Source organism: Paralichthys olivaceus, chromosome 10, assembly GCF_024713975.1.
Source record: "Paralichthys olivaceus isolate ysfri-2021 chromosome 10, ASM2471397v2, whole genome shotgun sequence".
Classification (NCBI taxonomy): domain Eukaryota; kingdom Metazoa; phylum Chordata; class Actinopteri; order Pleuronectiformes; family Paralichthyidae; genus Paralichthys; species Paralichthys olivaceus.
The window spans coordinates 21872042-21894381 of NC_091102.1; the positions used below are offsets into that span (position 1 = coordinate 21872042).

The 22340-nt window shown below is 38.3% G+C and overlaps 2 protein-coding genes and 2 long non-coding RNA genes across 20 annotated transcripts in view; 1 reads left to right on the forward strand and 3 right to left on the reverse strand.

Annotated features, from left to right (window-relative positions):
- The window catches only part of mlphb (melanophilin b), a 32379-nt gene extending 18681 nt beyond the window's left edge, over nt 1-13698 (forward strand). Inside the window, exons 5-15 of one of the 16 annotated variants that reach the window (XR_011244358.1) lie at nt 220-275; nt 1875-1964; nt 2505-2658; nt 3044-3288; nt 5593-5676; nt 7161-7478; nt 8810-8959; nt 9046-9114; nt 9500-9548; nt 9899-10141; nt 12032-12085. Coding sequence is in view for 15 of the 16 variants with exons in the window: in XM_069533135.1 (XP_069389236.1) it covers nt 220-275; nt 1875-1964; nt 2505-2658; nt 3044-3288; nt 5593-5676; nt 7161-7478; nt 8810-8959; nt 9046-9114; nt 9500-9548; nt 10047-10264 (1433 nt within the window). In the remaining variant the exon portion in view is untranslated. Of the gene's footprint in view, nt 1-219; nt 276-1874; nt 1965-2504; nt 2659-3043; nt 3289-5592; nt 5677-7160; nt 7479-8809; nt 8960-9045; nt 9115-9499; nt 9549-9898 lie in introns of all 16 variants that reach the window. The other 15 variants (XM_020099648.2, XM_069533143.1, XM_069533137.1 and 12 more) reach the window with 15 other exon arrangements.
- On the reverse strand, nt 1556-7419 carry LOC138411868 (uncharacterized). Its single transcript, XR_011244359.1, has 3 exons — nt 7283-7419; nt 2475-2634; nt 1556-1864 (listed from the first exon to the last, which is right to left on the reverse strand). It is a non-coding gene; the product is annotated as an uncharacterized lncRNA (long non-coding RNA).
- LOC138411869 (uncharacterized) lies at nt 6212-7154 on the reverse strand. The gene is made up of 2 exons (XR_011244360.1): nt 6954-7154; nt 6212-6843 (listed from the first exon to the last, which is right to left on the reverse strand). It is a non-coding gene; the product is annotated as an uncharacterized lncRNA (long non-coding RNA).
- LOC109637338 (ras-related protein Rab-17-like) lies at nt 13629-21561 on the reverse strand. 2 transcript variants are annotated; one of them, XM_069533151.1, is made up of 6 exons: nt 21206-21561; nt 20359-20510; nt 20131-20256; nt 19925-20018; nt 18468-18633; nt 13629-13923 (listed from the first exon to the last, which is right to left on the reverse strand). In XM_069533151.1, the coding sequence occupies exons 1-5, from the start codon at nt 21366-21368 to the stop codon at nt 18503-18505; spliced, it is 666 nt and encodes a 221-aa protein (XP_069389252.1). In that variant the 5' UTR covers nt 21369-21561; the 3' UTR covers nt 13629-13923; nt 18468-18502. The 2 variants fall into 2 exon arrangements, with proteins under 2 accessions (XP_069389252.1, XP_069389251.1); XM_069533150.1 differs by having other exon boundaries at nt 20359-20546.
- Between the last annotated feature and the right edge of the window lie 779 nt (nt 21562-22340).

Here is a 22340-nt window from a genome sequence, read left to right on the forward strand (position 1 = left end):
TTTTCTCTTTCTACCTATTGGTAGAAATACTAATGTGCTTCTCACTGTAAAGACAAAGCTCATTGATTTAAGAGTTACCTGGTTTGAAAGATGTGATACGTTGATATGATATTCATTTGCACACCATCTTTCCAATGATCGAATGCTTTCTTGTGCAGCATGTTGTCATTCGGTGATTGTAAAAAGGTTCAACACTAACATGTCTGCCCTCTATACCAGCAGATGGATATGAGGAGCACAGTATGGATGCAACGGATTCAAAACACTACAAAAGGGTATGGCAACTCTTCTTTCACTAACACAGTTTCTCTTAGAGTTGATTGACTAGTACATGAGCTTCTCTTGTGTTTCCGAATGGTTTTGTTTGCAAAGAAATATACAATAAAAATGAATGTTGCAGCTTTGTGGATAATTTACTTTAAGCAAAATTGTGGCCATCAGAGAGCATTCCAGTGATTTGCATTATTATACATGAACCAAATCAATCTGTACTAGATCATTCGTTTCTTTGCTGTTTCTCAAGATCTTGACACAAATGCACAAACATAACTGATTCATAAACAAATGTTTACTGTTCTTTCATTAAAATATGTTTTGGTGCTTAACTGCAACACAGACAATTTCATTCTACATCAAATCAGCACACTGCATATATGCATGTTTGAAACAACTGGGTGTTTAAAACAACTGAGTGTCTGCAAGGCTCCACTGTGGTCAGCACTGAGCTTCATCATGCTGACAGGTCCTTCCTCTGTTGAAAAGCTGAGGGCTTTTCCACACGGTTATCCACATGATAGAACCCAGCCCTCAAGAATATCTGGAATGCCTTGACAGCTGGTGACTTCCAAGGTTAGGAACAGTTGAACTGACCCTGGCTGCCATGTATTGTGGGTAAATACCAGGCTGTCATACAGAATTGCATAAAAGAGTGCAGGCAGAGTTGAAAGAGACTGGTTTAAGTCCTGAGATTGTAAAAAAAGGGCAGTGAGTCCACTGGAATTTGTCATAAAACCAAGACTACTTTGTTCGTACCACAGTGTCTGTGTAATATAGGAGCAAAGCTTTGTTTATTTCCAATCACTGCTGCGGCTGTCGAGTGGAAATAAAACTGCTGACAGGACTCTCGGGCTCTGTAGGATGTCTAAATGCTGGGTCTTTGTTTTCGACGTGACAAACAATTAAGGTTTTATTTGTTTCATACATGATAGACTTTTGGTTGGATTTTTCCAAAAGGCCAGTCAGGGATTCCAGCATCCCGTCTGATTTCATTTACTGCCACCTACTGTTCTAAATAAAGTACTGCCTTTTGCTGCTAAGGACGGGGCGGTTTTTGGAGCTTCAGTTCAGTGTCAAGCTCAAGTATTCTTGGGTAAAGTGGAGTTTCTGTCAACACATTGTTTGAGGCAGCTTTAGTCTGAGGACTCATAGACAAATAAGCATAGAAGATGTTCTCCGAACCTCATGTTTCAATTTTTCTTATATATACACCTGGTGATTTTTGAAAAACCGAGAGCATTATTCAACAACACAAATTATTGTTCTGAAGGAAATTCAAAACTGCTCAAAAAATATTTTAATTAAATGGATGAAAAAAAAAATTTCCAGCCTTTATAAAAAAGACTTTTCCTAACCTACACAAAGATGGTAACCTGAAGTTACTTATGTTCTTTGTGCATGATGAACCAGAAATTTGAATATAAATATGATTTACAGTAATTATCAGACCTCCTGTCATGCTATGGAGGCAACAGTGTGTCATGATGAGTCTTTTGTTGAGATCATTTCCATCTTCTCTTCTTCATTTGTCCTTTCCATGTTTTATCCTCTTTCTCAAATCTTCTGTGTTGGTGGTGATCCCCTTTCACTGTCAAAAGATAAAAAAGGCCAAACGGAGGTTAACTGTCGATCCCATTGATTTCGAACTGGGCTGTGACTACTCCGAGGCAAGAGGACAGTCTAATCAGGTAGAAGCTGGACAACTAACCACAACCAGCTTTTCCACAAACTAAACTAATACGCATGCCTTCTTACAAGATGGCCTTTGTGTTCCTTCTTTTGGGTAATCTGCTTCTGTTTTCTTTTTTAATAAACATACGCTTTAGTGAGGTGATGATATTATATTACAAATGTGTATGCTTGTGTACATAGACACAAATAAGTTTGCCATATTTGGCCAATGTCCCATCTGCTAACATTGCTTTATGGCCTATACTACAGCCAGCCACCAGGAGGCGATCTATATGATTTGGCTTTACTTTTGGGGAGAAGTCATGTCATCCATTTTTATGTGGGTGGATCCAGGAATTCATCAATAATTTTCTGCAACGTAAGATCAATTTCTCAAATGTGAGATTTTTTTGATCTTTGTTTAATTAAGGGACAAATTTATATGTGTGCATGTATATAATTCCATTTGCACACAGAGGGTTTTATTAATTGCTGCAAACTTACTCAGTAACCATGTGCATACTCACTTTGTTACCACCCCTTATCCTCACTCCCAGGCCCCAGGTTCCCATGACATCCTGTTCATTGATGTAGGTGTGGGGGAGTTGAATCTTGCTGAAGCCGAAATGGCCTCGGTTTTCCATCAGATGTCGGAGGAGCAACGCACAGGTGCTGACCTGGGAATGTCTCCACAAGGAAGACATGATAAATGTAATTTAAGGAACTAGTACTGTACAATATAAGAACCATTTAAGAGTATAAATAAGAAATATATAGCAAGACTAAATTTGGCCTGCTAAATATGCCCAGAAAATGGGCTTTTTTCAACTTCCATTTCTTGTTTAATAACACAATAGTTAACATTGTACAAACATTGTTGCTGTAATACACCAATGACTTGTTGATGAAATTAGCCTGCTTGCTAGTTTGCTAGCTATTAACCAATGCCAGCAAACAAATTATCAGTGTAAAATAACTTGAAGTATTGAAAGTAAAGTTCCATTTTCATTTTGCAGCCGTTAGATTGCCTTATCTCCTAACCTGAGTGTGAAAAGATATTGTCCGTTTTTTTATCAAACTGATTTTTCTTTCCCAGATGACCTGGTGTACTCGGACAGTCGAACCATCCCATCTCGCTCCGTCTCGCAGCTCAGCCACACCTCCTATGGCAGCGGTAGTGCAGGGGGCCCCCAGGGCAGCAGCAGCTATCTGCCCGGCCCGGATGACTCCGAGGAGGAAGACGATGACCAATGTCAGCCCTACCTGCTCTACCAGTCTCACCTAGGCCCCTGCAGCCACACTTCTCAGGAGAGCTTGAACTCAGCTAACCCCCAACCACAGGTCTCTAATATGCTTCATATTACTCAATCTTCACTACATTACATTTACTTTGCAGCTGCACTGGGACTCTCTTAAATCCAGTTTGGTTTCTATGTTGTAAAACATCAGGTCAGAATTCTGTGGGTTGAGGAAAGGCTTTGTTTGACATTTTGCGTGCATACAACACATTATAAATTTGTAATGTTCACATGTTCAACCTCCTTACATAATCCAACCCCCACTGCTCTCACATATTCTGTCTGATATTAATCAACTTTTCTGATTTATGTATAACCCACTGAGCTTTTAATGATAGATAATAAAAGTTTGATGCTCAAAATGTTTTCCATACCAGTTCTTTGTTGTATTTTGGTAGTATAGTACAAGCTGAGGAAAACATATTGAAGTACTTTTACCGATAGTAGCCTGTAGTCTGTGCACGGAAGATACAACACAATGAGTGTATTTTGACCTCATGGTGTAGCACTGAGCTCACTGCAACATGGCGTGTTGGGAACAATTAGCTTCATTTATATGAGCTATTAAGGTAAGATACGACCATAAACATGTACTCAATCTTGCCCTGGATGGGTTTTATGAAAAAGATATATAATGGTACAAAACTCTCACAATGTGTTATGATCTGTCCACCAATTAATAGTGGCTTTTTTAATGAAGTGATTTTCCTTCAGACATTCCAGGCCTTTTGAGCACTTCATGTTTTCCTCATATGCACACATGTGCGCACACACACTCGCACACTCTCACACACACTCGCATACACTCAGCAGGCTGACATGTTATTGAGTGATGAAGGGGAGACAGCTGCAAGATCAGAGGAAGGTTGCATACATTGCATCAGTGTCTATTTATGTGTTGGAACAGGACTCCTGGAAACGATCACAACAACCATTACTGGTCTGTTCATGAGAAGCAGATAAAAACAGATTGTGTTTACCATTAGTCTGATTGACTTTGAGCAGGCTGCTTTATATAATGTCTTTACGTGTGTTGGGTTTGTATGTCTTTGAGTTGTTCCTGACACGCTATAGAACATAATGTTTACCTACTGAGGAATAAATCATATTATCTGAATCAAAAGATGTTCTTTGTAGTCATCAGAGATAAGGGATCTGAACACAAAGAATATGATAAAGCTCTGATGTTATCAGACCCCACCTGACCCTGAACTCATTTCCAGCCTCAGTATCCAATGTCATGGCAAATTTGTCTCACAGATGGCCAACACACCGGGGGAAACATGAGGACGGCAAAGACAGCACACAGCCCAGACATCAAAAAACAGACATTACACTTCTCTTTGGAATCAAGTTTCTAGATTAGTCACAAGACAGCAGAGTATCCCGACATGTTTAATATACAAACTGGCAGATTGAAGGGGAAAAACCTAATAAACAAATGGAGAGAGATAACAAATGTGAATCCTCACTAGTTTAAAAGAATTTATAGTAATAAACTAGAGTAATAACTACAAGATATTTTTCTCCTATACATCAAAAAACATTTTTATGGAAATGCCTTTTTCAACTAGTTCCCGTCCACTAAGCCATAGAGAGGAGCTCATGGAGGGCGAATGAGGAAAATATGTTTGGTGCAGTTTAGATTATAGGTGGCTGTGGTTGGGAATAGGGTTTAGTTTTGAGTCTGAGAATCCAACATATGGGGTGTTGAGGCTGGATTGGGACACAGTCTGAGAGGAAGTGTTGTCTGAGAAGCACTATTCAAGTCAAGAGAGTCATTTACACTTCAAAGATTTGTCATATTACTGTCTCCATGACTTCCTGGATTTAATTTGACTCTTTCTGGCTTCAGGGACCTCCCGTGTAAAAAAAAGCATTTCATTGGCATTTGCATCGCAAGTAGTCATTTTTCCAGTAGAATTATTATGTGTCTGTCCTTTTTTACTTTCAGTCAAATGTAATGTCTGGACTGTTCATCCAAGTCATTTGATAGAGAAGAACCTATTCTTTGTGATGAAATGAAATCAGATTTGGACATGGGATGATTTGATTGAGAGTGCAGACTCTGATGAGACCATGTGAAAGTGTAGTGGGGACATTATCTAGAAATCTGTATTTGAAAAACACATTTATATTATCTTTTGACTGCACAGTGAGTGAAATTAAAATCGTATGACATATTATTTAGTTTCTATACTATTGAATTGTACATTTTCTCAAGAGCAATTTCATTAGCTTTCCATGAGCCCTTTCATTTATGTTCATCAATACTATATTCTGCTAATGTTTCTTTTTTTATCATATCTTGTGTCAATCATCCCTAATTTACTTTTTCTTTCTTTAGATCACTGACCTGAACAGACACATATCAAGCATTGAGACCATCCTGAGCCGCTTAGAACAGAAAGTCACCTCAACATATGACCAGGTAAATCTGATCCAATGTCAAAAACACTTTTGCCAAACTCTCATCATAATCATTGTCATCAACTAACCATCAAACATTTGACCAGCTGTTGTGTAACCATCATATTTAAGCTCTGTTAGACTAGTTGTTGTAATGGAAATCATAAGAATTCAATTTATAGATATGATGATATTATAAATATGAACATTATTGTCAATTTATATCTTAAGCTTCAACTAGCAGGTCTATCATACAACAAATAGATGCATACAAACATACACATACAAACTTTTTAGACGAACATTCACACGGATGTGTTCCATGCAGTCCCTGTTCTGACACAAGTGTAGATGAACTAAAACTGAAAATGCACTGTGTGCAAACGTATTAAAGATCGGATAGTTAGCATGCTAACTATTTTCAACACTATTTTCAACTCTGTAGCGTCTGGAAGCAGCACTTATCAGAGGATTTATTATATCTCCCTGTCTTGTAAATGCTATGGTGGCTGTAATATTCTGCAAGAGTTTAAAAAAGATGATGGTGAACAAACAAGCAGTTTTAATGATTTATTGTTACTATTTTCTAAGAAACATAGCACTATTTGAGTTAGACAGTTTGGCAAGAGTTGCTGGGCTGCAAAGCTTGAAAAACGAAATATACAAGAGGGATGTTGTGATTCAGTGGTGACTAACTTAGGCCAAGTGCTCTATGATCTGTTTGTGTCTCGACTTTGAGTGAAAACTGGGGAGCACCCACTGCTTACCCACACCGACACAATCAGTGCTGAGCCAATGATACTCAATGACTCTGGCTCTTACTGAAGCAATTCATTTTGAATATCACAAAGGATTGCCATCAACTTGTGGCAGAGTGAACTGAAGTGGGAAAAGCACACTTGTAAATGATCAAATAAATAATGGCTGAATTCCATTTAGCTGCTTAGTTGTAGGATGCTGGCTGTTTGCATGCTGGCTCACTTTTCTTACTGGGACACTTGAACAGATCAGAGCACTGGTTGTATATAAAGATGGTCGACGCAACTCCACTTCCCCATCACTGCACAAAAATGATAAATATATAGAGTCTATGCGGTGATGATCAACGAGTGAAGCTGTGTCATCGAGGTCCCGCTGATGCACCAGTCTGACATGTTGCAATCTCAGGTGTCAATCATGACTTCTCGACCTGCATTTAGAGCATGAAGTCACTAAAACCAATCCTCTACGGAAGAATTTGCGGACATGACAGACACCATTTTTGAAAAATGGTTATTTGGATTTTGTGTGTACTTTTACCTCCCATCTGCTACAACAGAGGGGGCAGAGCTTATGCCCTTCACTACAGCCAGCCACCACAGGGCAATCCAGATGTTTTGGCTTAATTTCCAGAGAACTGTCAGCTTCTTTATATACACTAATTGGAACAGTGCCAGAGTTTTTAATTACACCTGTGCTTTTTTCCCATGGTTCATAATCTCTGTTGTGTTCCTATACACCAACCAGGCTTCCATAACTCCAAACAGCAGCTCTCCTCTTCCTCAGTGGGAGGGAACGGACCTAGAGGAGCAGCAGCTCAGGCAGAAGCTGCATGAAATGACAAACAACATTAGTGACCACAGCCTCACCTCTGACGAAGACGAGTCCAACGGGCCTCATTCCTCGCAAGAGATCCCAGCATGGCGGAGCCCAGAGAGTGACAGTAAACCTTCCAGACTCCCTACCAGACCTTCGTCCAGAACAAGTACCGTGGACTCCATACTGGAGGAGGAGCCTCAGCAAACAGACTCTCAGAAGGTAGATAAATCTGTAGCAGAATTAAAGGTACAGTGTGTAGAATTTTGTGATATCTAGTGTTGAAGTTGCATGTTGCAGCTGAACACCCCTCACCTCACCCTCTCCTTCCAAACATGAAAAAGAAACTGTGGTAGCCTTTAATTGTCATAAAAACTCGAAAGGTGTTTAGTTTGTCCAAAAACATGGCGGCCTCTGTAGAGAGGACCCCCTCGATGTAAAAAAGTATTTAAATATAAAGGACCTTTTCTGGGGTAAAGAAAACTACAGTTCATACCATTTGTTGAAACAAACTAGTGAAAACATCATGAGGATTATTCTACATTAAATTTCTGCCAATAGTTCCCTTTCACCTAAATCTTACACACAAAACATTAGTAGTTGAAAGGCTATCAGTACTTACATACAAGCATCCTTACTTGCATTTACACTTTTACGATAAGTTAATCAAAAACATACACTCTCTCACTCTGGCTTGTTGGACATTCTGTTCTTTAAACAGACATTCTGGCTCATGAAATTCTATACCACCCTGGCAGGAATCCAGTTCAAGCACATGCTGTTGTCATAAATCAAGTCACACAGCCTCATTTATTTTCCCTTTGTATCGACCACATGCAGATGTGCCGCCCATTGAAATAAAAACAGTGTGATGCTCCAATGAGTAATGACATCATGTATGCTCATGCTTACAGGCCTGCCCTACAGACAAACCCGTCTCCTGAGGATTTAACATATTACATAACACAGGAAGTAGGACAACACGCTTCTCTGAAGTTACAACCTGATGTTTCCTTTCAAAGCATGACAGTCTAGTTGCCAATATGACTGAGGGGGGCAAAGATCAACTGTTATTAACCTCTCAGTCTTTGTTTTCTGTTGTAAACTACTTTTTCTTCTTCAATAAATGACTATGATAAATTAATAACAACCTGCCAACAGCAGAATACATATAAGAGTATTTCAAATAACTCATGCAAACCTGCCTGTTTCAAATGGGCTGTTTTCTTGGCCTGTGGTAATTCTACGGAGCTTCAGGCTTACAGTGTGCTGTCCTTTTTTATTGTTCGTGTGCTTGACGTTTTGTGCAGAGCTTTTTTTTACAGTCAAAGATGCACAGTTAAGTTAAAAAAATTCATTTTTAGAAGTGTTCATGATACTAAGTCCAATAATAATAATATCCAGATGGAAATTAGTCAAATAGGTCCCCTTTAAGACTAAAAGGCTATATTTTACTGTTATGATAAGAGCAATACTTTGAGATTACATTTATTTCAATGGCTTTGCTCTTAAGTATTGGATCATCTCTTGAAGCAAATGAACATGACTCTTCCCTCAAATCATAACCTATATTCTTACAGACAAACCATCTGACAGAGAGTGTGGAGAGGAAGTGGCACCCCCTAGAGGAGGGATCCAAGTCAAGCTTCAGAGGCTCAACAGCTTTACTTGTTGAACTAGAAGGCCAGGTAGCTCAAGCAGCTGCCAATGTCCAAAACGCCCAGAGCGAGGTTAGAAGAAACCAGAGGCTGAGTGAAGCTTAACTGCAATAATAAATTGGTTTTGAAGAATCAAAAATGTTTTTTTCTATCCCAAGGTCTCTTACATAGAGAATAGAATTGCTGCTCTGAATGCTGCCGGCATGCCTGTGGATAAAAGGAGAAGGGTAAAGGCTTTCAATTTCCTTAAAGTCCTAAACGTTTATCAGAGTCAGAGCTATTTAAAGCCATCATATGGAAATCTTTGCTTACTTCAAATACTTTTCCTTCAGTGTAAAAATCAAACACATTGGAGTTATTTATCGAGGCAAAGCTATTCCAAGTGCAGATGCAATCCTACTGCTAGAGTTTGACATACTGACTTGACTCAGAAACAATCTCCAGCTCCATCAAATGAACCAATAGAGCATGTCTATCTCCAAAGCAGGCCTGCCTCTGATAAATGAGTCTACTCTCCAAAGTTCCCAAAAATTATATATGGATTTTCTCACATCTTGACACTTTCTTTTTTTTTTTGCCTTCCTGTTTGTCATCTGCTCCGGGGTCTTGTAGTCTGCAATCCCAATCCACCCAAGAAGACTTTCCCACAACTTTCCCACAAGTAAGAACCCTTACTGCGGCCCTTGAGCATGTTCCCTGGGGCCTCCAGACTGCGTCAAAACATGTTGATCTTGTTAAAGTCAAATTTAAGAACATTGTGAAGTTTGTCCTATTGTTCTGCGGTTTTAATTTTCCCAGCAGAGAGTGCATACCATGTTTTTAGGCAGAATAGTGGTTATTCATAAGTTTCTAAGGGAATTAAACATTTTTTTTCCGTAGATGTTCACTGTGAAATTGAGGTAGGGAAACTTAGAGCCAAGTGCCGCTGAAACATGTTGAAACAGTTGTTGCAGAGAGAATGTTTGAAATTAACTTTCCTCCTGACCTTTTCCTTTAACCGTACTGTTTCAGTGTCCTTAAGAAAGAGGTCATTGTCATTACTAAACCTCTAAGGACAACTCAATTGGTTCCAGTTCAAGGTTTGTCAGAGAACCGTTTGTGTTTTTGAAAAAGAGCCAGTAGACTATGGATAGACCATGTAGTTGCTGTTTGTCCCCAGGCCAAGTGGACAAATTTGTGAGGAACTCCCTCTACAGGGGCTCCCTGACGCAGAGGAACCCGGTGGCCAAGCCCAAGACCAGAGCAAACTGTGCGGTATGGCCCCACGCTATGGTGCTGGGTGTAGTGAAGAGTTCAATTCCAGAATTACACAGCAACCATTTGAAAACATTATGCAACCATGAGATAGCAGGTTGTTATGATCTAATTCAACGCTAACCTCAAGGCAGAAGTTTGGTATTTTCCTGCTGAAAGTTAGAATATGTCTATATGCAAATTGGAAGCCAGAGTCAGAAGCTAAAGCTGAATTCGTACAGCTAGAAATGAAATATAAATACACATCAGGGCCACAGCATTGGCAGAGATCCTGTGTGGGGGGGGGTGAGAAGAACTGTGATTGGCCATTTGTTCTCATGCCAGTGCAGTGCTGTAAACATTAAGGAAGTTAAAGATTGTCTAGCATCAATTTTTCTCTTTTCAGTAAGACAGCAAGCCTTTTATTCACTCTTTATGATTGAATGATCATAAACATGGAGATTGCTAAGCCGTAGTTTTACAATTGCTGAGGCACAGGTAAATAATGCTGTAAGGATCCTGGCACTAGACATCTAAATCTACACAGAGGTACCAACAGTGGGCCTCCTGTCAACCTGTGTGTCGGTTATACTCCGTAAATCCAGCTTTGGCTCTGTCCGATAAGCAAGAAAATCTGCCCACCAGTCAAAGCTCCAAAATGAACACATCTGGAAGTCACTGCTCTTTGCCAGGAAATAGTCCAGGCTCATAACCCACTGCAGCTTGTGGTTTTCACACTTCAGTTGTACCATGTGAAATACTGACCTACTGCTGGTAGGTGGATTCTGTTATGTTGGAAATGAACTCTTCACATCACAGTAACACTGGGCTTTGCCTCACGTGGTGGCTGGTTTCCTGTCAGGCTTTGTGGTGGTTTGAAATAACTGCATTTTCTTTTAGTTCTGCTTGTTGCTGTTCAATCAAGGATGTATGCCCTACATGCAGACTCATTCAAGCTAATGATGCATTGATTTTTCCAATTTTCTTAACTTGTAACAGGTAAGGATCTTTATGATTTACTTTTCTACAGGCTCTGAAACTACTAATAAATACACTTGCTTGCATCTTTATTCTGCCTAATCTAAATAAACCTGTGCACGGATCCTGAGTTAGATGAGGAACAAAATGAAATGTTTAAGTCTATGGCTAAAGATTTGAATCCCAGCTGTGTATAAAGTTCTGTGTTTTTAAAAGAGTAATCTTAAGTATGGATGAGTCACAAGCCTTTTTCAGAGATGGCTCTTTCACTTTTGAGTCAGTCGCATGTTAGAAACGTCATCGACACCCCTGCTTGCTCAAGGTAAATCCTGTCCCTGGATATCCTGCTGTGTTCTCACATGGACTCACTGGGACATTCTCCAAAGTCTTTACTAGGGGGCCAGCAGGAGAAACTCCAGACATTTGCCTTCTCACATACCGTCCAGAGAATGTCAAGACATTCTCTGGAGTTCAGTGCGTGTCTGAGAGTAGCTTCAGCCTCACTGAGATGGGCTCAGTCTTGGACTGTTTGACCATCCAGTCTCCAGCAGTCGAGGACTGAGCCACTGATCTATGAGACCTTTCACCTTTCTTTGATTATCTACTGTTTGCTTAGTGCTTATGCTTCATTCATCAGTGATAATTTTATATGAAATGATGGACATGACCTATTCAAATGTGTTTCTTTGTGGTTGTGTTTAAATATATTCTCAGTTTCATGTTGTTGTTTTTTTTCAGCTAGAGTAATACCTCAAAAATTAATATGATGATTGATAATCAACTAGTCTATAACATTTATAATATTTTTTCTCTCATTTGCTTTGAATGACAATTGATTAATTAACCCAATTGAAGCATGAAACGTTTGATCACCTCTTTCTCATTCAAACAGCCAATCACTGTCTGTTTCTGTCTGTCTCTCTCCCCTTGCAGAAACCAGTCATGACACAGGGTTCCTGAGGAGGAGGCTAAGCCTTTTGTGACTGAGCAGTCTTTTCTCATTACCACATTTTGTCAGTTTATTACAGTTGTCATAAACTGACATTTAGCATAATGAACTTTAGTCCAGTTAACGGTGTATTACTTCAATTCAGACACTGTTATATTTAAAATGTGCCTTTTTGGTATTATTATGTCATTTTACCATATTTATATTATATGATTCAGTTACACATGATATGCACTAACATTGCTAGGTGTTGCAAACAACAGCCAGTTTAAATAGCTACTTTAAGGTATGTGAGTGTGAATGTGAATAAAATGAATACAGTATGTAGAGAAATACATGATCAGTGGAGTGCCACTGGTGACCAGGAAAGCATAACTGCATATTATTCACCTCCTGACCAAGGGAGTTTTTTTTCTCTTGCTTAGTGTCTCCTGTCTCACTCCACAATGTGATTTTCAAAGAAAGACAATACGTCATATATACTCTTTTTAAAATATCTATAAACACACTTTTTGTATTGTGACATAAAATTAAAAATGTTAATATTTATACCTACGAGAGTCTTAAAGAAATGTAACTTTTTCTAAATCATCATAATCAGTATAGGTTTATATAGAACTTTCATTTTCATGTGAATAAAGAGTTAAACTCAGATTGCTACGGAAATTGCTTTTAAAATTGTTTTCATCTCTCACAATAACACAATGCACAGAAACAAGAACTATTTATTTTTTCTCATTATCTCCTCAATCAATTAATTTCAGTCATCTGTCAGATAACTGCATATTGCCTATTCTGAATCCAGATGTTGAGGGAAATGATTTTTTTGAAGATGATCCAATGATTTGCATTAGTTTTGAGTTCACGCAGTAAGGTGACAAATTAAATGAAAATGCTCAATAAGAAACCAAAGTCACTGCTTCTGTACAGTGACAACACGTTCTTTGGTGAGGATGACAGTGGTTTGGTGTGGATCTTTTTTGCCTCAGCTTTTTCTTGAATTTGTCACAAATCTGTAAATTCAAAATTATAATAGACGATCATTATATGTCTAAACATAAATCCTATTCATTGTCTATTTCTTATTAAATTATTTACAAACTAAATCTTTTTCTTTGTTTTTGGTCTTTTACTAATAGTTTGTGATCCTATTTTCTCTTTTTTTACCTGTTCCTGTAGCAGATCTGCATTATCTCACCATAACTCACAAATCATGTCTTTGTTTAACACACAGTGTTCACATTTTCATATAGCAATCAGTTACCTGTTGCAGTGACACGGCAGCCCTGTTACTGTTACTTGAATATACAGGAAAATGTCTAGTGTGCAGTGGAATAAAGACCACGAGGGTCCTAGGCCAATGGGAGGCTGTCATTCCAAAGTATATAACATCTCCACATGCTTACATGAGACTTTTAACATTAATGATGATTCCAGATGATTTGTGAGAGTGCATTGCAGAAACATCTGATTAAGAAGAAATTAAAAAATCATATAATTCATTGCTTATGTGTGAAAGTCGACTGGGAGTTGAATTTCCAGTTCTCAACAGTGTGCTGGAATCGTTTCATTTACACTGAATTTGTTTAAAAGTAATAATAACTTTATTTATGGGTTTTGTATACAAATGAAATAAACACATAAAGTCATATTTTACTGTTGTGTGCCAATGTTATTTACAAATCCCTTAAGAGCAAGAGGTTTCCACTGAGGTTCCTCACAAAATCAGTCCGTTCCAAAGCAGAAGCTAAATTCTTAAAGTGAACTATCCCTTTAAGCTCAAAGATAAGGTTCCTATGTAAGTCTTGTGTGTTGTAGTACATATTTTTCTTGGAGGTTGGTGACATCAGCGCATCAGCAACTCCCTCCACCCCAGCTGGAATATAAAGAGATGATGAAAGAAGTGATTAAGTGAAACTGACATCCAGAGATAACAAAACCTCAGAAGTGCATCCTGCTTCTACTGCAGGTGAGATCTTAATCAGGAAAAACACTTTCTTTGTCTGTTACAGACTCATTATTTTCTTTTTTCCAATCTCTGAGATTTTGACTGTGCTTTCATTTTACCTATAGAAATAACTGAGGGATTCTACTGGGTACCGCTACTTCAGTTTCTACTGGGATATCAGGAAGAAGCCACTGAAGTTCGGTTGTGTTGCTCAACATTCCTACAGTCTTTTTTTTTCCTAACAGTAAGTCTTCGTCTTTGTTCAATATTCCTGCAGTGTTTTCACTTGAGGTCTATTGCGTTCTTTACAACAAGAATACACATTCAAGGCAAAGTCAAACAGTCTGTTTAATTTAGGGCAAAAACTGAAATTGGTGCTGAAGCTGTTTCCAAAGTAGAGGATGTCTTGATTCTGCCAACACACCTGGCACAATTTTCTCATATTTGCTAAGAATTTTCAAAAATAGAAAAATATTCCTCCAGATGTGATTAATTCAGTTTTTGTGTTTTTTTGTTGTTGATTGTTTTTGCTTGAGGTCAGTAATGGGGCTGTGTGCAGTCCTCTGTGTTGTCCTGCTGTTGCTGAGTCCAACTCGAAGCAACTCTCATCATGAAGGTTCCATTATAATAAGAGGTAAGGGATCCTTAAATGTTATGAGCTCCTAATCAAATCAGTACATAAAGTGATTATGAAACAAAGAATCATATGTATAAATCAACAAATACAGAGCAAATATATGATATAACCTTGACATAATCGAACACATTTTTTAAATTCACCACATTATAATGACACATTATTTTACCCTGCGCACTGTCATAATGGTCACGTTCGTTGCCATTTTATTCTTCAAAATGTCTGTTTCGTGATTGACTGCCAGAAAATGTATGACATTTCTTTGCTTGTTCACAACTAGTGCTTCATTTTTAAAAAAAGTAAAATGACTATTGGGGAAAATACGATTATGAATACTGGAATTTTATAAAAAAGACTTCATGCTATAAATAATGATCGTAGAGCGAAGTAAAAAAAGATGTAGAAAAAATAAGTATGAATGAATAATAAGAGGTTGAATTGGATTATTTTAGAATCAAAGCTATATATTTTTGTATTTGCTAAAATTATTACTAATTATTACTAATTTCATTTTATATATATATACACACATATGTGTGTGTGCATGTGTGTGTGTATATGAAACCCAGATCTCAGTCCTGTGAGCACCACAAGCAAATTTATATTCCCCTTTATCGTTTTGGGCTGTAAACAATAAAGTAACATTATGCAGATCTCCCTCTTAGTATGTTTATTTTCATAACACTGGAAATAGCACAATGCAAAGGATACACTTTATTATTTTGCTTCTAACAATAACTGCATTAGCAAAGTCCTGAGACTTATCCACGATGAACGTGGGATTTGTCTGTTGTTTTCATGTCTCTTTTTTATTTTCTCATGTGTTCTTCAGATCCAAATATTGATGCGTCCTGGTATACGGGCAGAGGAATCAGACCTGTGGGGAGATTTGGCCGAAAAGCTATGAGGAGAAATGAGCACCTGGCTTTTGTCACAGCCAGAGTTTTCAGACCAAAAGCTGACAGAGACAGCAGTATTTGGATCACACAGTGAAAACGCACTGGATAACACAAGATAAGACAGGATAAGAAAATCCTTGAGTAGTCCCACAATAGGGAAATTTGCAGACAATGTCTACTGTGTTCTCATTTTTCAGTGCTGATAGTGGTTTTGTTTGAGTTTTCAAACACATATTGAACATCTTGTTTTGTTTTTGTCATTTTCTGTAAAATACTTGTGTTGTTTCCTTCAGTGCGATCGCTTGGATTGTTAGAAGATTGGACAAGACTGAAAAGTGAAATACTTACGTGGCCTTTCACACAAAATCCATTAAAATGTGTTTTCAATGAAAATTGTTTTGTAAATTCAATAAACAACATGAGACAATAAAGTATTAATGCAGTGTGTGTACCAATGTTGTGTTCTTATTTCTAAGAGCAACAAGTGAAACCATAATCTCACACACACAACCGAAAAGCTCTCATAAAACGTACATGTTGAAAACTGAAAGAAATGTTTTTAAAAAACTTCTACATACATACTGAGAATATCACACTTTATATTCTGAATAATGTTCCTGATTGCCCCTCATACATTTACTTAACTCAGTACTGTGCACTGTGTACTCATTGTTTACTACAGCAGCATACTCATTGGTTTAGTGCATTTATTCTGACAGGGTAGCCATTGTGCACTCATCAGAAATGATGTCATGCTGCATGTGACTGCCTTTGTCAACAACCAACAAATGTTTTGACTGCTTTGTTCATTTAAGATAAAAATAAACCTAGTACTTTTCCAGAGCAGCTATTCTTAGATTTAATTTTGCCCCCCGATCACTTTTTGTGCCTCATAATAGTGAAGTAACTTTCAAGTCTTCTCTGTCAAGAATGGATAATTAGGTAACTTATTCGTTGTTTAATTATCACTTTGGTTATATTCATAGCTCAGCAGTTGAAATAAAGAACCACTTTTGACTGAGATAATTCAGGGGGTTTTCACAACATCTGCAAAGTGGGGTTGTTTTTTATTCTTAAGATTTATGCACAATGACAACCAAATTATTCATGTTTGAATGTTTTATTAACTGCATGTCATCTTCTCAGCATGAGGTATGGTGTCTTTTTTTTATAACTAAACCAAGACCAGCAGTTCCTCTGGCTTTCCAGAAGCTTGGTTTCAATCAGCACAATAAAGCCTCCTCTCAGTTACAATTCATCATCGAACATCTGAGTTATGCTTGCAATCACTAATAGAAAGTTCACACTTAAGGAGAAAACATGAGTCTGTAGGTGAGAAAGTCAGTTTATATAAGAGAGTTGACCCAGCCAACTGCAGACAGATTTACTGTTTCACTAAAAGTCAAGAATCTTTTTAATCCCAATGTTACTGATACATGAGGACTATATTTGTGTTATTTATTTCATTTTTGACCACATGAAAAAAGTATCAAGACTGGAGACACTTCAACATCTGGCATGGAGGCAGATCAGGTGGATCCTAAACCCACCGAGATATGTCACTCCTCCTGCCCTGTTACATGCCAGATGCACAAGTACGCACATCCTTTACTTAAGTAGAAGTGCAGACACTTGTGTTAAAAACAACTCAAGTAAAGGTATAAAAGTATTGATTAAATCTCTCTTTACTTTAATAAAAGTAAAGGCTCCTAAATGTACATATAAAAGTATAAAAGTAAAGTCCCCCCTGAAGGCCATTTCTACCAGCTGTATCTGTGCAAAGCAAACTGAGACTCTTGTCACTTTAATGCAGTCTAAAGACCATTGAAGTTGAATTTTACTTCAAATGAAATTAAAAAACAATAAACTAAAAACGGGATCAAAGCAAGAAATTATGTGAGCATGAAGAATAATCCAAGAGGAAAAGGGTTCAACATACTGAATGAAGCAGAACAGGGAGGCAGAATCGTCGTTGCTGTACTTAAGTAGATTTTTCAGATATCTGTACTTTACTTGAGTATTTATTTTCCTGACTTTTTACTTTTTCTACATTTGAACACAAATATCTGTACTTTCTACTTCTTACATTCTCAAAGCTGGATCCTTACTTGTTTTTACGCTTTTACGCACGGAGCACCTCTGGCTCACTCGCTCAGCCCCTGCCTTAGGAGACACGCAGTGCGAGACCCTAAGCGTCTGGAGGTTGGTCGGGCTGCTTTGGTCGGACTTAATCAAGGCCTGTACATCCCTCATCCATTTATTCCCTGTAACAAACGTCCAGGTGCTCATGCAGGACCTCGGTTCAGTCCAGTCTTTATTATTCTGTCTGACATTTGGCAGCAAAACTATATTTCTCTGTACCAGCTCTGTGCAGGTTGTTAACAAAATAAAAATTCATTTTTGTACTTAAGTACATTTCAGAGCCTGTACTTTCTTACTTTTACTTGAGTAAAGGAGTTGAATCAGTATTTCTGCTTTTATCAGAGTCTTTTTTTACACAAGCATCTGTACTTTTACTTAAGTAAAGGATGTGAGTACTTTTGCGACCTCTGCATTTAAGTACAGTGATGAAGTATTTGTAGTCCATTACTTTAAGTTAAGTGTAATACAAAGCCTTAGATAATTAGCCGCAATTACTGTGAAGTGAAACAACCTGAAACCTGAACCTTTGTGATTAATCTCTCACCAAAATGCAGAGTAAGATTTTCATTTGTTTTAAAAAGGCACACTGTTGTTTACTCTTAATATAAAAAAGTGTGTTCATCTAACTTATTTTGTAGGTTATTCACCAAAAACCCTTTCCAACATAAATATAAAGAGGGACAGTCACATTAACTGTAACTAAATAAACTAAGCAAACATTATACTGTCTTCTCAAGTAGTCTAATAACGCTCTGCTCGAACACTAACCAATGCAGCTGATTCCATTCCATTACCTCTGTCTCTCTCCCCCTTTTTCTCCTCTTCTCCTCTAGGGCCCAACTTTGCAGCAGGAAGCAGCAGGAATGAATGTGTCCCTGTGACGCAGATTCACGACTGGTGTCTCCCGCCACTCTGTCAGAGCTTCCTGCTGTGCTCCGACACACTCATACACCCTGTGGGCTGAGTCACACAGCTCTGTTAGCAAATATATCGCATTCACGTTTGTATTAAACAGGAACAAGTCAACATGTCAGAGGCCAGGGGATCAAGAAGTGAATGAAGACAGGTAACTGTTAAAGACCTTGAGCTTTAAAGTTTCCAAGCTGTCAGGAAGAGTCAGATTGTTGATGAACCAGTGCATCCACCACTTATGTTGGTATCTACTGCCCACTAGTGGTGGACGTGTGGCCTTACTGTGGATTTAAATTCCCAAGATGTATCCGCTGGGTAGAAACCATTTTCAGACAGTTTCTAAATCCAGGTAAGATTAGCAATGAACGTAATCATTTGTTCTATATCTAAAGGTTTTTGATTGATGTGGTATGCTAGGTCAAAGCACAGACTATAGGCAACCACAGGAGGCAAAACAGAGGCCTCTCTTCATCAGTGTTGAAGTATACTGACGACAGGGCCTTGGTCGGCCTCCTACATAAAAATGACCGTTTGTGTAAAGCTGCCTCTCTTGCACATACCAAGACATTTAATTTAAATCAATGTGTCTAATCAAAGCAAATTTTCTGTTGGAATTTTTTTAACACTGAGCATGTTTCACTCAATAGCCGTCAAAACTCCGGAAATACTTAAATATTTTGGTACAGCTCGTGATTCTCAGGTGAGCTTCTCTGAAAACACAGGGAACAAAGAAACTCTCACAGCGACCTTTTCTTCTCAGAAGACTCAGTGGCCTGGGATTCAGTCAGCAGATTTTAGAACGTGAGCACGAATCTCCTTTTGAAAGGGTTGTAACTTTTTATCTTCCTGCCTGGTACGGTTAAGCTGCAGATGCAAAGAAAAAAAACTCTCCAGAGTTGGGTCAATGGCAAATAGTCAGAAAAGCCCAGAAGACTCAAGTCACCACTGAAAGGATGAGGATGAAAGGCAGAGCTTCCACCTTCTCCTCAGCCGGTTTGAACTTTTGAGCTCTAGGGGGTGCTATAGAGTCTCTCTGACAACTTAAATATTTCTTAAAAGCCTTTCACTTCGAGTTCTATTAGTTTTCTTAACTCTGCAAAGTGGCATCCAATCAATAGATAATCTTTCACAAGAACTCTTATTGTGTGTAATACAGCCTTGTGTTGTTGTTGTTTCATGTTGTCGCCTCTTTCAATGACTCAGTGTCATGGTTGCTTATTTTTATGATGGTTGGTCATGTTGCTGCCTGTTTGTTGGAGAACTAAATACTATTTTCCACTTCGGCAGACAATGCAGTTCTATTCTATTCTATTTTAAATGACTCAACACATTTACTTACCTATAGCTACTAACAACTCGCTGACCTGGTACCCCGACATTGCAGATGTCTCTGAAAAGTATAAACCCCTGTCACTGGCCAGCCCCTGTCCTTCCTGTGTGACAACAGAGAAAACAAAAATTGTCCAATATAGAATAAATCAGTGTGACTATATAAATGGAGATTGATTGTGATACCGTTTATTATGTTGTTATCTTTGTATGTACCTGCACAGAGACTTGCCTCTCCTGAGCCAGATCCCCCTTGTTGCCCACCAGCCACATGACAGTAGATCCTGGGATGTATTGTTTCTCAAGCTCTTTGAGCCACACCTGAGCTCTGAGAAATGTTTCCTACAGCGACACAAGCACATGCAAGTATACACATATATGCAACACCAGTCAAGAAAAGCCAAGGTGAGTCATTTATCATGTGCACGTGTCTGTTCCTTTCACCCTTTTGCTGATATCATAGACCAGGATTGCAGCATGGGCTCCTCTGTAGTAAAGAGGGGTGACGCTGTGATATTTTTCTTGCCCTGCCGTGTCCCATATCTCGAAGCGAAGATTGACATCACTCAAATGCACCAACCGGGTCAGGTAGGCACCTGGAGGGTCAGATGGCAAAATGACACCAGAGGAGACTAAATTGTCTCCCAGTATCATCATATCAGAGCATGTGTTTGAAATGTGTATAGTACTTTTGTATGACACAACAAGATCATACTTTGTTTCATGACAACATTTAAGTTTGGGAGATTAATGTATTCCCTTGAGTAAAATAAGAAAATCGATGCCACTCTCAAGTGTGTTTGTTATTCAGACGTATGAGGGTATAGTATGGAAGCAGTTAGCCTAGCTTAGCATTTAGACTGGACACAGTTAACACAAACCAGCACCTCTAAAGCTCAATAGCTAAGAAAATGAATTGTAAAAACAACAAGTGGTGTTTTTATGTATGTAATTGGACATAAATAATAATCAAGCATATAAACAACTGTCAAACCACAACTTGTGTGCAGATTAAACAGGTGAGACATTAACTGGGTTAACTGAGAAATCTGGAGGTGCTTGAAGAAGTTTTTAACATTTCGATATACTGACTCCAGGCTGTAATTTTGGCTGTATAACTTTACATTTAGTGTGTACAGACATAAGAGGCATCAATATTCTTCCAGCAAAAGAGCAGAAAAACACATTTCACACAATGTCAACATTCAAATCTTAACCTTACAAGAGGTTTTCAGTGTTAGTGGATGTTATGTGTGATATTTAACCACAGCTCAGAGAATCGAGAACTCACAGCCTACAGTAGGCGATGTACTCCTGAACTCATCCCTGCCAAATCGCAGGGCCAAACTTGATTTTCCCACACCAGAGCTTCCAAGAAGAACCATCTTAACCCTGAGAGTTTGCATAGGTCTCCTCAGAGGGCCTCCTGGCAGCCTTGGGAGAGTCTCCCCCATGAAAAGACTTTGTCAGCTCGGAGCAGCAAAGCAACACAGGTGGAGCAAAGTCTGTTAATCCTGATCCAGTACAGATAAGTATTTTCCTTCGTAAGAAGCAACAGCTACTCCAAACTGTACAGAGGAACTAATACCCCTTCTTTGTTGAGAGTTTGCCGCAGCGCCAGCTTCCCCTTGTTTCATAGAAATTAAAAGTAAAACCAAAGTCCAGTCTTAACGTGTCATAAAGCAAACAGCACAATCTCACTTACCCACTACTGACTCATAAAACCATAAATCACATCATGCATTCTCAACTATTTGCCTCATACATGGTGATTTTGACAGTAAATATGATTTGTCATGCATCTTGTTCATAAAACTGAAGAAGATTTCTGATATGCAAAAAAGAAAAAAGAATGGTTTATGGGACATGTTGGTCATTTCCAAATGTTTGCTGTTGCTGCAATTCCATTTACTTACTCAACAACTTATTTCACGTGTTGGACCACAGATAAAAACAGGAACTGTTTTCTGGTTCTTTCTAATCCACTTTCTAAACTCAAAGAAAACAATTAAATGATTCTTTACACAGTAAGCTATCAACATGAATTCCCTGTAACAACATGTATGCTTAATATTTTTATAGAGAAATACTTGTTTACAAATCATACACAGAAATAAAAGCCTTTCTTCATGTGTATTTTAGGCCCATCGTAGCCTATAGCTGCTGTTTCTTCTTGTGTTATCTCCTCAAATGACACTGCTACACCACAGGGAGGCGGCATTGCATTGATTATAGCTTGCTGTACCAGTAATAACCAGATATCAAGCCTCACTCTACGACAATGTGTTGAATTCATTCTTTTATATTCCTCTGTAAACAAACAAACACCACAAATACAAAATATAGTTATTCACTGAAATGCATGCTCATTTATAATCAATACCATTTTACTATGTGTTGGTTTTGGAACCACTTCCATATATACA